A 15,260-nucleotide genomic window follows, 5' to 3' on the forward strand; every position below is an offset into this window, starting at 1 on the left:
TCTTCAGGCAGGATATTGTGTATTTGGATTTATTTTTCACCCCAAAACCCTAACTCCAGATCATAAAGAATCTTCCTCTCAAATAAAATCACACATGATTTTCTTAAGTTTTTGATTTAATTATTTTATCCCAAGATTATTCCACTGAGCTGTTACAAAACAATGTCACACTGCATGAAATTCATACATCCATTCTACTTTTGTCACTATTTCAATTGATAATGCTCTTGTTTTCATCTTTTGCATAAATTCACCACCTGCCCTTTTCACCTTGTACTACTACACACGAGACACTAGCTGTCTGTCTCTGTAACACTGATTTCCTTCATTACTTTGTCAGTAAAATGACCAAACTTGCAAGGATCATGTTCAGTGGATTCTGAAAATGCTACATATATGCATTATAAGCTTGTGCCCTTCATAATCTGTCTCTGTGTCCTTGAAGGAGGTGTTAGCAGACAATAATTAATGTTACACTAGTAGGTGTAACACTGCTGTCTCATTACACTTGCACAGGTCTGACACTGGTAGGTGTTATTACTGCTAGGAAATAAATCCACTTAGAAAACCTTTGACACCCAACAGTCTAACAGTTATTTTAATCTCTCTGTTAAAAATAAGTCTCCACAAACTTCACCAAACTAACTCCTATCTCTTCCCTATAATAAAAGCATTACTAATTCAGAAATAGAACCTCAAATGATTGTCCTAATTCTTTCAACTCATGCATACTGCTTGTAAACCAATTAAACAAAGGGGTCTTGACTTAGTCCCTTCAGCAAATAACCATTTTCATGTAGGATATTGTGAAATAAAAACCTAAAATTTCTACAGTTTCTCCTGGTATTAAAGGAAAAAAAAATTGGGCTCTAGTCTTTGTTGACTTACTAGTACATGACAGAGAAAATTGAAGAGTACATATAGCCTATTTAAGAATGATTTTATATATTTACAGCTTGTATTGACTGACTGCGATATTAGACAATAATTTCTTTCCTATAGAACTGAAAGTTATAAAGAAAATATAATGCTGTAATAATTCATCTTAGACTCTTCAACAGAAATCCATTTACTGAAACAAGATTTTTTTTCTTAAGCAGTCCATTTTTTAAAAAGTTATTAACTATCAAATTCTTAGCTCAGAATTTGAAGGAAATCTTGCAAACCTCACCTATTCCCAAAATTATATGCAATGTTGTCTGTCTGGTGCAGATTTAGAGAAGAAAACTTGATAATATAGATCAAAAATATTTGTTCCTTAGAAAAATTCTTTTTTTCCAGTAGGAAAATATGCAAAATTTAACTTAATAGACATGGAATGGCAGAAGCAGACTATCACAGGAAGAGACAGTAAGATTCCAAAAATCTAGTCCAGTTCTCTCTTCCTAGTTTTGAATCATTATTTATTTTTAAAACTTAATATTTGGTTTTATATTTATTTATTAATAAATATTTTTTCTATTAGAAACAAAAAAACCTCACAGAAAATAATTTTCAACTGTGTTCAGGAGCTTACTGCATTCTATTTAGCAGCTGAATTATACCACATACATATCTCTTGCTTTTTATTTTACATTTATTTGTGTCATAATAGCAGAACTGATTTTGCTAACTGCAAAACACAAAATCAATGCAACAACATTATTCAAATAAATTCAAAGATGTACACATTAGATTTTTAAAACATTTCTTTGCTTACGATTTCTTGATCATTGTATGCCCTCCTCCTAATTTACAAAGAGTTCAGTACGAATGTACTACGTATTTTTAATGCCTTACAATCCCAGCTGTTGCATCTTCACATGAATTGCTGAAGAGAAGCAGAGAGAGGTGGCTGTTAAGAAGGCTGGTCCCAAAAGCTGGTAACAATGAAAAATTGGACAGGGTTTTGCTTTCTTAGGAAGAAATTGTTTCCTCAGAGAATGGTGAAGCACTGGAGCAGGTTGTCCAGTGAGTCTGTAGATGCTCCATCACTGGAAGTGTTCAAGCCCAGGTTGGATATGCCCTGAGCAACCTGGTCTAGGCAAGGGAGTGGGAGCCGGGTGATCTTTAAGGTCTCTTTCAACACGAGCCATTGTACAATTCTGTGAGTTCAGTGATTCTTCTCATTACTTTATGCCTTTGTTAGACAAACAATGAAAAAACTAATTTTAAAAATGAATTATTTTAGGATTGCCCAGTTACAGACATTTGATCCTGGGAACTTCTAATGCCAAATTTGAGCACACACAGGTCTTTGCTTTATAAGCATTGGTGCAGAAGTGTCCAATACATCATTAATAGCTTCTGTGCAATTGATGAGGAGGAAAAGCAACTTTTTATCACTTCCTTGTTCCAAACAATTATTTTGCAAGCTAATGGTGCATTCACTTTAAGGGACAACATAGAAAAAGTCTCCTCTGAAGTTTATCAATGTATAAAAACCTCAGAGGACTATTACACAGAAACTTATTAACATGTTTTTCAAAAAGCTCTGAAGAAAATGAAAAATATTTCAAGAGGAAAAATAAATACTCTGTTCCTTGTTTAGGTGCACACATGTACTCCTCAGCTAATCATATCCCTGTGTAATGTACTGTTCAGCACTGAGAGAGGCCATTACTGAGAAGAGATAGCATAAGGTAAATGCCAGCGACAAAATGCTTCTCAACAGGATGAAAGAGCGACTGAACAGTACATTTAACAAAATGACGTGGACCATTACCCTGCAGCGCAGGGATGTCAACAGTTTTAGTCAGGTATGGAAGAGAGTCTGTTTAGAACGGTTAACATATTTTAGCCAATTATTTATTATATGCATGATACTGTGCCCTAAGATATCAAAGAGTTCCCTGGAAGTTTTCTGTACTATTTAATTATTTTCCATGAAATCCGCTGCCACTTAATACTGTACTCACAAACATGTTCTAGTTGTCCTTGGACTTTGCTTTAACCTGTGTCACTTTAAACAGAGGTGTGTCAAGGAACTGTTGAATAAATAATGTATCTTCGCGCTCTTTAACTAAAACAAAAACCAGATCAATTTCACAATTTTCTGGAGATGACTGAGATGCTGCCAATCATTTAAATTTAATGGGTGGTCTTATTTTAGTCCAAATTTTATTCTGAATGTCGTGTTCAGTAACTATTCTTGAACAACTTCCAGTATACAGTCTCTTATTTATAATAAATACACACAGTCAAGGGATTATTCAGTAGTTACCAGCACAAATCCTAAATCATGAGAGGCACTGGGCCAAACAAAAAAGACCAGCGCCAGTTTTAGTCAAGACTATCTGTGGACCACTTCTGAGTCTTATTTCTTAAAGTTGTACCAATGTTTGCTACAATAGCATTTACTTGAAAAGGAGATTGACACTATATAAGCAATCCATCTTTAAGGAGTCCATGGGTCCAAATGGCCTTCATTGCTCTTTTAGTTCTTGAAACTATCATACTCCTTTTCCCCATCCTAAAAAGCATTTAATGGATACAGCTTCCACTATTTCAGCATTATAAAAACAATGTTCTCTTCCAAATACAGAAATTAACAATCTGTAATTCTTCTGCCAAGATGACAGGAGGTAAGGCAGAATAATATGGAATTATTCTCTAGCTTCTCAGCAATCTAGATAATCCAGAATCTTACTAGAAGAAACACCATGTAATTCAAATGCATAACCATTTCTAAATTTTCACAAGTAAAAACCCAAATGAAAATATGAGTGTACAAGAAATTTGTATCTTCTGCCCCTGTATGTAATTGAAGTACAATGAACTTCCAAAGCTTTCAAAATGGATATAGTACTCCACTTTGTTATTTACCAACACATTTTTTTGAAGTATTCTGTGCAAGATTGTTTTTGGTTGTTTATTTGTTTGTTTGTTTCAGGGGGGAGAGGGGGAAGGATGTTCCATAATTTCATTGGCTATTGTTCGGTTTGGTTTTGTGGTAGGTTTTGTTTTGGTTTTGTGGTGGGTTTTGTGTTGGGTTTTTTTTTAAGAATTTAGCTTCTTAAACTACATTTCTAGGACACTACCTGCACCTTAAAGCGAAACTTGAAGATAAAATCTCATTTGCTTGAAAATCCTCAGAACCTGAGAGCACTGAAGGAAAGGAAGCAGCACTTAGCTGATTTGTACAAAAACACCTGATATGGAATAATATGTGCCTGGTTTGATGTGAACAGATTTGTAACTGCTTCCCTAGACAATAAAAAAATCTAGACATTTGCATTCACAATGGCTTTCACAGCGTTTTTCTAAGGGTCAGACTGTACAGCAGCTGGTGTATCTTCTGCTGTAGCAGAAGTCAAAGACAATTTTTGTTACTGACAGGTCACCAGTAAAGAGCATGAGTAAAGCCTCAGAAAATTTTGGTGGATACTCTGTCACCTCTGGATTTGAATATTTCTGTTAATGTTGAGAGTAAGTAAATACTGTAAAATACTTTAAGCCTACTTAATGTCAAAGGAATGTAATTTTGATTTTTTTTACTTGGTTTCAAATAAATATAGGAAATATAGACACTTGAAATTAAGGTCATGCTAAAATGTCCTATGACAATGAGAACTCTGACAAAGCTCTTAATTTTATTTAAATAACCCCTCAAGAATGACCTAAAATCTAGTCACGAGGAAGAGCAGGAGAAAGGTGGGGAGATGGGGGAATGCAGTCATAGGGTAGCTCTCCCCTTGACCTAAAAAGCCTTTTTTACCAAAAATACAACAATTCCACAATCAAAACATTTTCTTCTGAACACATTTCAACTCCTAGTCATGACACTCTCAACAAAGAAATCCCACATTCTAAACTAAGTACCAAATTGGGCAAAAAGGAATTTTCACCTTCAACTTCTATATCAGTATCTTTGCTGAGTCCAAATCATCAGATACAGAGGACTGGCTGTTAATCTGAACAATTCTTTAGGCTGCTGTATACTGAGTAGACAAACACCGATGTTTTAGATGAAAATGTTTTATATGAATGCCACCTTCTTATGGATAGGTTTTTAATTCGGTTACTCCCTAGCTTTGTCACCTCAGCTTCCATACACATTATATTATCTTCTTTGTAAAACAAATAAAATTCAGTTCTTTATAATTTGCAATTCACATAAATAAAAGACCACAAAACTCAGGCCTGTGATAATACATGATGGTTGAATTTATGGATTTTTAAAGAGCTATGACCTAAAATTCTTTTTAAAGGTTAACCATTTTAACAGCAAAGACCAGTGGCTTCTTTTTTTTATTTTATTTTGCTTTCTTTGTATTAAATTTAATAGTACCTCAAAACCCAGTTGTGGTTAAGGTTCACTTTAAAACAGGAGTGCTGACAATTGCCTAAGAGCTGGGTGCAGTACTGATGATGTTAAGAATGCAAATGTCCTTCACATTTTGTCCCTCAAGGTTTTCTATTTCTGTACCACAGCTGACACCTTCACTTTCTATTTTCACCATGTAAACAGAGACACAGAAATTGATGGCTGTATGAAGTTAGGTTTACATTCAAAAAGAATAATTTATTCTTTGTCTCAATTAAAAAACAAAAAGATGCTAGTACTTACTTCAGCTATCTCTAAGACAATAGCCAACAAAATGTTTGGTACTACACCTTCAAAAAGCAATAAACTGCAGACTATGAATCTCATAAATATACTAAATTTGCATCCTGCTAAAGGTATTTGCTTGATGATTAGAGTATCCCTACAATTAAATTCTAATTACCCTGCTTTGCAGTAATCAATTCTTTTCTATGCCATTAATTCATTTTCGTCTTCCTCTCTCCAATAATTTATTTACTTACCTCTGTTTCATCCTTCCTTCTTTTAACAGCCTACATCAGCCCCAGCAGTTTTTGTTCTTCCCACACTCATTTTTCTCTCTTCTGATCTTTTCCATCCCCAGAGAAGGCTTTTCCCACCAATTAGTGGATCCTTATCAACTTCCATTCTATAATTTAATTCTACATGTACCCCAAATACCTGCTTCCTAGTATTGTCCCCACCATGTAGAATTTATATTGTTGGGCCAGATTAATAAAGCTTGAACACATTTTCATTATGTAAAATTGTCCCTCAAAATACTCCTTCCCGTAATTTCCTGAAATGATCTTTTGCCCCTCTTTATTAAGAGATTACTCTGTTATTAAGTGAAGACCTATTTATCACCTGATTTTCCAAACCAAATGACAGATTATCCCAAAATATCTTAGATGTACACCTCTGTCTCAAGCCAAAAACCGGAAACCTGACTCATTCCCTACTGCCAGTCTTTTAACATAATTGATAAATCACATGGCATTTCTGATCTGGGATGCTGATCAAGCTTACAACAGTTACCAGTTCAATGCAACTCCCACACTTCTTCAGAAGAAAAGACAGCATACTACCACATTCAAGAATTCAGATTTCAACTGTGAAAAAAATCTTACTGGTCTGACATCCCCACATGAGTTGGTAAACTGCCGTGCTAAGCCAAAATCCAGCATAAAACACTTCCTACAGGTACTCGGAAAACGTCCCATTGCGAAGTTCGACTAGGAAGAAAAACAAATACAGACACATAATAGATGAATACACACAGGTTCCAAAATGTTCACATATTAATGCAATAACACAATCAGAAAATTAATATTTTATTTCTCTAGCCTTTCTTCCATGTTTTCACTTCTACTGAACTCCCAATAAATTTGAAGAAAACGTTGTTAAGAGAAACAGGCATCCAACTTAGCAATTCTCAACAGTGGTTTATATTGTCCAAAGAGATTGTCACCTTACTTTATCCCTTAGGATATATTCATTTTTAGCAAGAATTTTTCAATCATGTCACCTACTCACAGAATTTCAGCATTGCCTAATTGGTCACAAGGAAAACAAACAACAAAGGATTTAAAGATTTGGGTTTGGCACAAAGCACAGTTAGCTCCAGTTAATTCTTTCTTAGCAATTTCACTTGACATTCACTGCCTCTATGCCCTTTTCCTAATAAATTAAGGCTTAAATGGGGATGGTTAAGGGAAAATACAAGTTTTATAAAAAGTTGCCAGGAAGAAGTGGTGCAAATGAAATTTTCCTAATGTACAGAAACTTGTTGGAAGTTTTATGTAAGCATCATTCAGCTGACAGGAAACTTAGCAATACATATCAGCTATAACCAACCATATTTGCATCTATTAGAAAACACAAAGATTTGCTTATTTTTCCTCATTTACAAATTCTGACAGTTCAGAGTTCTAACGATATTTGTCATACAAAGCAATATTAAAAATATTGTGATTCAATTTCAGGAATAAAATAGGTGATTGAACTTCAGGAATAAATTTAAAAAAATAGAAAACAGAACAAAAGCGTGATACCATCAGGAAGGCACTCTCCTCATACTGACATATTAACAATAGATCTAATAAGAATTGCACAATAAAACAACAGTTTTCTCATACAGTCTGTCTTTCATTTCCTTGTTTGTCAAAAATATATTAAATATATTAAAATTGCTATTGAAGGACTTACAGAGACACTCTACAGTTAGTATGTATTCCTTTATATTTATTATATGACAATATTAATTGCCATTAGTCAAGCACATTATGTCATATCTCATGACAAATACTCTTGGCTATATGATGCTAAAGATAAAAGTTGGAAGTTTTATCTACAGCAAATTGCAAGGAGACCTGAACTGGAGACAACGAAAAAGACCAAAATTTCAGTTGTTGCAGTCCAACATTAATAAATAGAAAAAAATCTGCCCTATCTGATGATTAAACATTCAATTTTCCATCCCTTCTCATTTTTGCATTTTAGCATCTAGTATAGAGCCTTTTCTTACTTACGCAGCCATCTAATGACCATCTTACTTGCCTGTTTTGATTTAATGGGCAGACTTACTGGTTTTATATCCCTGTGCAGGAATCCCACAGAATGAATACTTTCAATAGATTCCAAAATCTGCTTCCCAAGCCGCAGAGTGGTACTAATGGTGAATGTTCCTCGAGATTGGCTACGACGCAGGTCTGCCAGGTTCCGACCCTGATAAAATTAAAAGGACATTTTCATTAAAAAATACTAATACCAAGATTCACAGATGCTGTCAAGTCTTCCTACTTCTTTAGTTATTCATGATTAACCATCTAATACCCCCAATACCTATTTTCACACTCAAGGGTAACACATCTCATTTAAATGTAAGGGCTGTTATGTCCCCAAGCATTTCCAACACTAAACTTAGAATTTGTTTTTGAAAATATGAACTTTAGTAACTTCCTCTTCCTAAAAACATGGATCAAACCAATCCCTATTAGAAGACAAACAGTACAAACATTATCACTTAAAACTGTATTTGTGTTACACCCAAAAAAAGGTCACTGAGAAAATGCTCATGAAGACTTCTTCACACTCACTATTTTAAGGAAAAGTACATAATTTAATTACACGTTATATCAAACAGATGAAAAATATATTATGTGGGAAATGCAGCATACCCCATGATATCACAGAACTGTTATTCTTCTAAAATAACAGATGAACAACAGTATGAACTGGAACACACTTTTTCAGCATTCATATTCACCAGGATGACAAAGGACATTAATCCTATAATTTTAAATGCTAATCACCTATTTCATCCCCTTTTAAACGAACAAGTCTTTCAGTACAATTAAGTGGTTTTTTTGCATAGGGTAATTTTTTACTTTTATAAAAAAAGCCAACAAAATGCAGAGATTAACATAATATATTTTAGACTATTTTCAAATGAAGACTTAAAAGGAATGTAAAATATCTCAGAAGGCATCATATTTCACTCTTCCAACAGTCATGTCTTTCTCAGAATGTAAGCTTTCTCCTTTTAGAGAGAATTATGGAAAGGATATAAAAGGAAAAAGATACAAGGATATGCTCAATTTAGGTTCACTTACTACAATGCATTTGCGATCTGTGGGGAGTCTTTTGTTTGTTTGTTTAGCATCTTTTAAAATCTTACTGGTATTTTCATATACACTTGGCTAATAAACCTAAACACACAAGCAGACATTGAGCACTTTGATACACTAACCTGCAACTGCATGACCACATAGTTAAATCTGTCATTTCGTCCACATCCTATGAATCTACACACATGATCTTTTCCTAAGAGAAAAAAAAGCAAATTAGCCATAATAATAATAATGAAATTCTGTGGTTTATTTATGTAAATATGTAGGAAATTACTGGAAAACATGTAAAATATTAAACTAAGCCTCACGCAGTTCAACAGAAATAAAACCAAAGTTAATTCTACCTGCAATTAAACAGAAGCTTTCTCCAAACCACAGCTCTCACTCTTCCATAAGAAAACATGCACAATAGCATGCCTAAATGTCCACAAATTTGAGGCATTTTGGACTGAAAAAGGTTATTTTCTTATAAATCTAATGGTTTGTAATAGACAATATTCCCAGCCAACAGACGATATTCCATGCTCTTTTCTATAATTGCAGCTGCCATGATGAAAGAAAACAGTGATATTACTTCTGAGTTATGTTTTATATTAAAAAAATTGTAGAAAATGTAATTCAACTAATCCAATTTATTAATATCTTTCTCTAGAACACAATCCCTGCTGTTTAGCTACAAAAGATAAATTCAGCTCAGGTATACTGAAACAGAAAAAAAAAAAAAAATCAGTGTTCTCTTTAAGCTGATTTTCTTTAAAGCCTCCTCCTGTCCTAGAAGCAAACTGTGGAGAAGACAGGTCAAAAATAATCTCCTTACTATCCTGCAGCTGGAAGTCAAAACAGAAGATTCCCCAGCTAAATACAAAGAAAAAGGCAAGCCAAGGGCTGCAGCTGGAAACAGAAAGAGAATGCAACCCTCTTGTGATTCTGGTACCAGTGTTCATGGACTTGGAGAAAAGCTGGGATCCCTGATGATCCCACTCTGCCCCAATCTATGACAGAACAGAGAACTGTAGGATTAAAGTTCCTCAGGCCATTTACCTTCCTTTCTCACACCAAAGGAAGCTACAGCCAGCAGAAAGCTGATGATCTCAAGTGGTTGCTAAAGTTGTGTAAAATTTATCCTGTAATATTTCTGTCATGAATTTCTTTACACTTAGGATTACAAGAATGTCACCAACAGGGAACTCTCTCCCCGTTCATTACTGTTTTCAAAACGCCATAATGTCTAGCTACAGATCTGAAGAGATCTGCTACTGCTGCCCTTGTAGCTCCATCAAAACCCTAAAATTTCACCCTACAGCTTCTAAATATTTTCAATTCACTTGACAGAAAAGTGGTTGCCTGTTTCTTGCTTTGTCAGGAAGCTGCCTGCCACATCCAATTAAAATAGGTAGGCAGGCCCTTTTAAACAAAGAAAATCTTACAGGATTCATCAAAATAATTTATTTAAAAAGAAATCTCTACATTTCTGAAAATACATAAGTGCTAAACTTTAAGTATCACTGGTTTTCCTCCACTTTTTCCTTCCACCCATTTGTTCAAGTAAGACAGGCAATATTACAGACAGTATAATTTTATGAAGAAAAAGGATGAGTAGCAAATTTATCAAGATGAAATTCTGCGTATTCATTGCTGCAATTTCCATTAATGAAGTCTCATATCAAATATTTATGATTAATTTTACAGCCATTTGTGGGTATTCTGAAGGAACATCTTCAGAGAAAAACATATTTGTCAGATTTTATCTGACAAATTCAGTAAATGTCCAAAACTCAGTTTGGTCAGAGAAACCCCATTTTGACTGAAGTACCAACTCAATTTGTATGGTAAATTCCCTAGAAACTTTTATATAAAGCTGAGGAAAGAGGAAGGGCAGAAGTAGAGCCTGAATACCTTATTTGAACAGAATGATCCTCCACCACTCCAGTGAGGCTATACACACCTACTACAGCCTTTTCCTCAGCAGGAAAACAGTATTTTCTTACACTTGTGAGCTACACTGCTGGGCTGCAGGGGGAGAACATGACAGCAATAGGCTGCAGGGAACAGGGCTGCCCTTGAAAAATCTCCTAGGGAGGGTGCTAAGCGTGTGTGCCATTCCTCAGGCTGCTGCAGCGTAGCACTACAGCAGCTTTGCAGCCTACACCACACACAGCCCATCACTAAATTACGTTCCAGAGCTGTAAATGAGTGAGGGAGAAGTCTGTAAGGTTGTGTGAGACAGAAACCAACTGAGTGAGTCCCACTCTCACTGAGTGAGATGTGATAAATCTGTCTTCTCCCATCTGACTGTGGGAACAGATGGCCTAACAACATGGTTTAACAAAACAACCATCTGTTGCAGCAGATTTCTTTTCTTTTAAAAAAAAATATAAATAAGGAACCTAAAGAGTTAAAAAATATTCTGCAACAATAATTAGGAGAGAGCAGGGAGAAAAAAAATTAAGATGTAATTGATGACTCAGCTGTAATAAATGGCCGTATCAGTGAGCTTAGTCCTCCTTCACAATTAAGAGAAGTCATACAATTAGTCACATATTCCAGCATGTTTTGCTAGCTCAGAGTCTTAAAAAGAACTTCTTTGAAGTTTCTCATTAGTCACTGTACCATATACAAAGTTACTACTTTTATATACCTCGTTATACCACATAGTTATTACTCATTTTACCCCCGCAATAATGACCACACTGTTTTAATTTTACAAGTTTCTGAAAGCAAAGAATGGTAAGAAATAGTGCATCCCTGCACTTCTGCCAACAGCTATTCTTATTTCAGTTTCACAGTCTCTGTGAAATAAGATTCTAATACAGATACATTCAAAAGCATGTTTATAACCCCAAGAATGTGCCTAGGCCCAGTGTAGACTGGAAGAGCTGATCTACTCTAGACATAGTACACCTGTTTATTTATTCTCTTCTAAAAGCCTGTTTCTTCATAATATTCCACAAGCTGTGCAGTATTTTTTAAAAATCAGATCCACCTATCAAGAAAATCCTCACCAACACTGCAAGCTCATTGTCTTTCATTACAAACAGAGGAAACTTTTCAAATATTTGAAAGAAAAAGGACTTTCATGACAATTCTATTCCTTCCTGTCTATGTCCAATGTAACTAGAATGCCTTGCAAGAAAAGAACCAAGGCCCTTTGAGAAAAGGAGAGTAATTATATGTATACACATACATATACACACACCAAAAAGGGATAGAAGAACAAGGTAAAAGTTGGTCTCAAAGGACATATGATAATAGAAGGTTGCTACAAAAATATCCTGAAATAACTGTTTACAGTTTCATCTGGTCTGAATCTACATGAAAAGAAAAATATTGTCAAAAATAAGAGTAATTTCTACAGGATTAACAAAGCATTTAAGAATAATAATAAAAAATCTTTTAAAACAATTATAAAGTTGTTTTCTATTCCCCATTCTCATCCACTTTTCTTGATTTTCCCTATGCTTCAAATTTTTAGCTCTTCCATACTGAAAACTTGTGAAGGTAAAGAAATTAATACAAATGGATCCTAGGAGCAAAGAGTTTCCATAAAACATAAAATGGTCTCTACCATAACTTTATTTACTAAAAAACCTTCCAGGTATGGATAAAAAAAAGGTGCATGTAAAACCAAAGTACTGTATCTGTTGTAATTATAAATCACAATATATGCAAAAGGTTCATTTGAGATCATTCAAGGCCCATCTCTCCACCATGTTTGCTTCACCGATCACCTACAACATCCCCTGTCTAAAACCAGAGCAGCAACAGTGTGAAGTGTAAACCTCCACAACAATGACTGGAGGTCTCCTCTAGTGTTACCATCACCAACAACCTCTTTTTTTCCCCAAGAGAGCAACGAGATATAAAATTTAATAACGCATTTAGATTGTTTTCTCATAAGAAAGATTGTCAAAAGTGTTATTTCTAAAGATCTCATATAAAATCGGGGTTTCAGTTATATAAAAGCTTCTATTTATTATTTGCTCAGAGAAATAAGACTGAGAAAATAAATAACAGAAATATTTGGATTATATATTTTGTGGATTATTTGTCTCAGTGGATCTGTTGTTCAGATGTTTCATTGTTCTATTCTTTTTATCTAGATCTTTCCCATGATTCAATGGACTCTTCTGCAGGACGACTTGGGCTGTTTGGAATGATAGTTCCTAACTATTCCTCTGAGAGTAAAACTTCTGTAAGGCCCTATGGTAAATTTTCACACATAAATTATTATTTCATCAATTTTTTTCCCACAAATATTCCAAAAGATATAAAAATTTTGACTAAGAAAAATCCCTTTTCTAATAACTGAAATTCCACTATTTTAGAAAGTTAAAATGCACTCCAGTCACACAGTCCTATATAAAGTCATGTTTTCATAAATACATTGGCATTGTAGTGCTACCAAATTACAGTGTTCTCTTTCAGATCTAATAATTTCCTTACCATTCAGTTGTTTCATATATACCATTTTAAAGACTTCGGGGTTTGTAAAAATAGAATCAAGCTCATGTGTACAGAAAAAAAAAAAACAAAAACCCACAAACTCTTGGAAAAAATAATTCTGAGCATTTATAAACCCCACGAGTTATAGAGTATTTTGTACTTCAAAACTCACTGTCTTTAGGATAAGTTCTTTCAAGAACTCAGACAAATGTTTTTCCAGACTTTCAATTGGCAATACTGAAATTTACTATTCATCTCTGGACTAGAAACTTCAAAATTCAAAGAAAATCTCCTTGCTCAGCTATATAATACTAGATGTTTTAGTGAAATCCTTGAAACAGAGAAGCATAGGAACAGTTTATTAACATTTAAACATGTGACATGCTTGCCCTCTTAAATCTATAGAGGCTGTCGATTCCTGCTGCAGTGTGACCTTTACAGCACATTAGGCAGCACCATATGTCATGCAGACTTTGTTTTATCCAAACTAAGAGTTTGGAAAAATTGGGCTACTGACAGGAAAGCATGTATTATTCAAAATCTTCCAGATTAAAAATAATAGTTTTTATAGAAAAAGTCACTTCCTTTCTGAAATCTTTTATTGTAAAAAGAAATGAAGATAAGCCATTGCATATTCTCTGTATTGATAGCTTCATTAAAGTATCTAAAGGTACAGAAATTGTGACTATTCAAAATCTGATTCAAGAACTTGAACCCTGGAAGTATTTCAGGATTTTATATGCCAGTAGTTTTCTCATACAAGTTATAGTACTTTAAAGTTTGGACTTTTGTGGGTTTGGGTTTTTTTTTAAGTATGTTTCCCATTTCAATATTTGAATTTTCATCAATACCTGCAAAGCAAAGAAAAAAATATTCTTATTGCATATCCTATGTGAAGAATCTTCAAATATTCAACGCTACATAGTACAGAAAAAAATGGCCATCTTAGAAGAAAAAAATAAAAACAAGAATAACAACAAAATCTAGAGCAAAAAACAAAGGGAAGATATGGAATAAAGTAAATCTAAATCAAGATTGTTGCAGCAATTGAATTATTTTTGTTGTTCTCTTTATTTTCATGTCATCTCATTTCAAACAAAAGCTTCACTGTAGCTAAACTTTCAGAATCTGAAAGAGCTTCTATTCCACTTTTAATAACCATTTACCAAGAACAAGCAGAATATAGGAAATATTTACTGAAAATATTATTATAATTACAATGATCTTATTAAAGAAGATACATTGACATTCTACTTCTCACATATCCCAGGTACAGACCTACCTTGCAGCTTCTTCAACACAGCTACTTCCATTTTCAGCACTTGCTTTGGCTGCTGAGCTGATTCGACCTTCAGTGCAACGTTTTCCCGAGTAAGCAAGTCCAGTGCATCGTAAATTTCTCCAAAACCTCCACCTCCTATTTTCCTCAACTATATTGGGGTAAAAGAAAGAACAAAAACATATTTTAAAGAGGGGAGAAGAAAGAAAATAAAACAGCAGTACATCTTTGTTCTGCCTGTCATACTGCAAATGCTGCTGTATTACAAATAGATTTTAAAATAATAATTATATCCTTCAGTACAAAAAAGAGCTACTGAATAATTGACCAAGGTATGGCTAACCACAATTTGGAAGGGAACACACCTGATCCCCATCTGCGCTATTGTATATAGCATAACAGAAGAGTGCAGTAGTATTCCCAGCGTGAATCTGGGCAAAGTCAGCATGCTGAATAAAGTCTTTCCTCAAATAGTCACACACAGCCCAGAGATCTTCAAATACAAATGCACTGTGACATTTTTTAAATATGCCATCTTTTTCTCTCTTCTGATGGAAGAAGAGAGAATCTGATGGATTCCAAACACACTGAATAATAAAGGTATAAAGTTATAAAAGTTTTT

The 15,260-nt window shown here is 34.3% G+C and overlaps 1 protein-coding gene across 3 annotated transcripts in view; it reads right to left on the minus strand.

Annotated features, from left to right (window-relative positions):
- TTBK2 (tau tubulin kinase 2) overlaps positions 1–15,260 on the minus strand; it is an 82,162-nt gene that overhangs the window by 41,071 nt on the left and 25,831 nt on the right. For all 3 annotated transcript variants that reach the window (XM_040067272.2, XM_040067270.2, XM_040067271.2), the window contains exons 3-6: positions 14,642–14,789; positions 9,036–9,109; positions 7,871–8,011; positions 6,415–6,519 (exon numbers count right to left, since the gene is read on the minus strand). In XM_040067272.2, coding sequence (XP_039923206.1) covers positions 6,415–6,519; positions 7,871–8,011; positions 9,036–9,109; positions 14,642–14,789 — 468 coding nt within the window. The remainder of the gene's footprint in view (positions 1–6,414; positions 6,520–7,870; positions 8,012–9,035; positions 9,110–14,641; positions 14,790–15,260) is intronic.

This window comes from Hirundo rustica, chromosome 6 (assembly GCF_015227805.2).
Source record: "Hirundo rustica isolate bHirRus1 chromosome 6, bHirRus1.pri.v3, whole genome shotgun sequence".
In the NCBI taxonomy this organism is placed as follows: domain Eukaryota; kingdom Metazoa; phylum Chordata; class Aves; order Passeriformes; family Hirundinidae; genus Hirundo; species Hirundo rustica.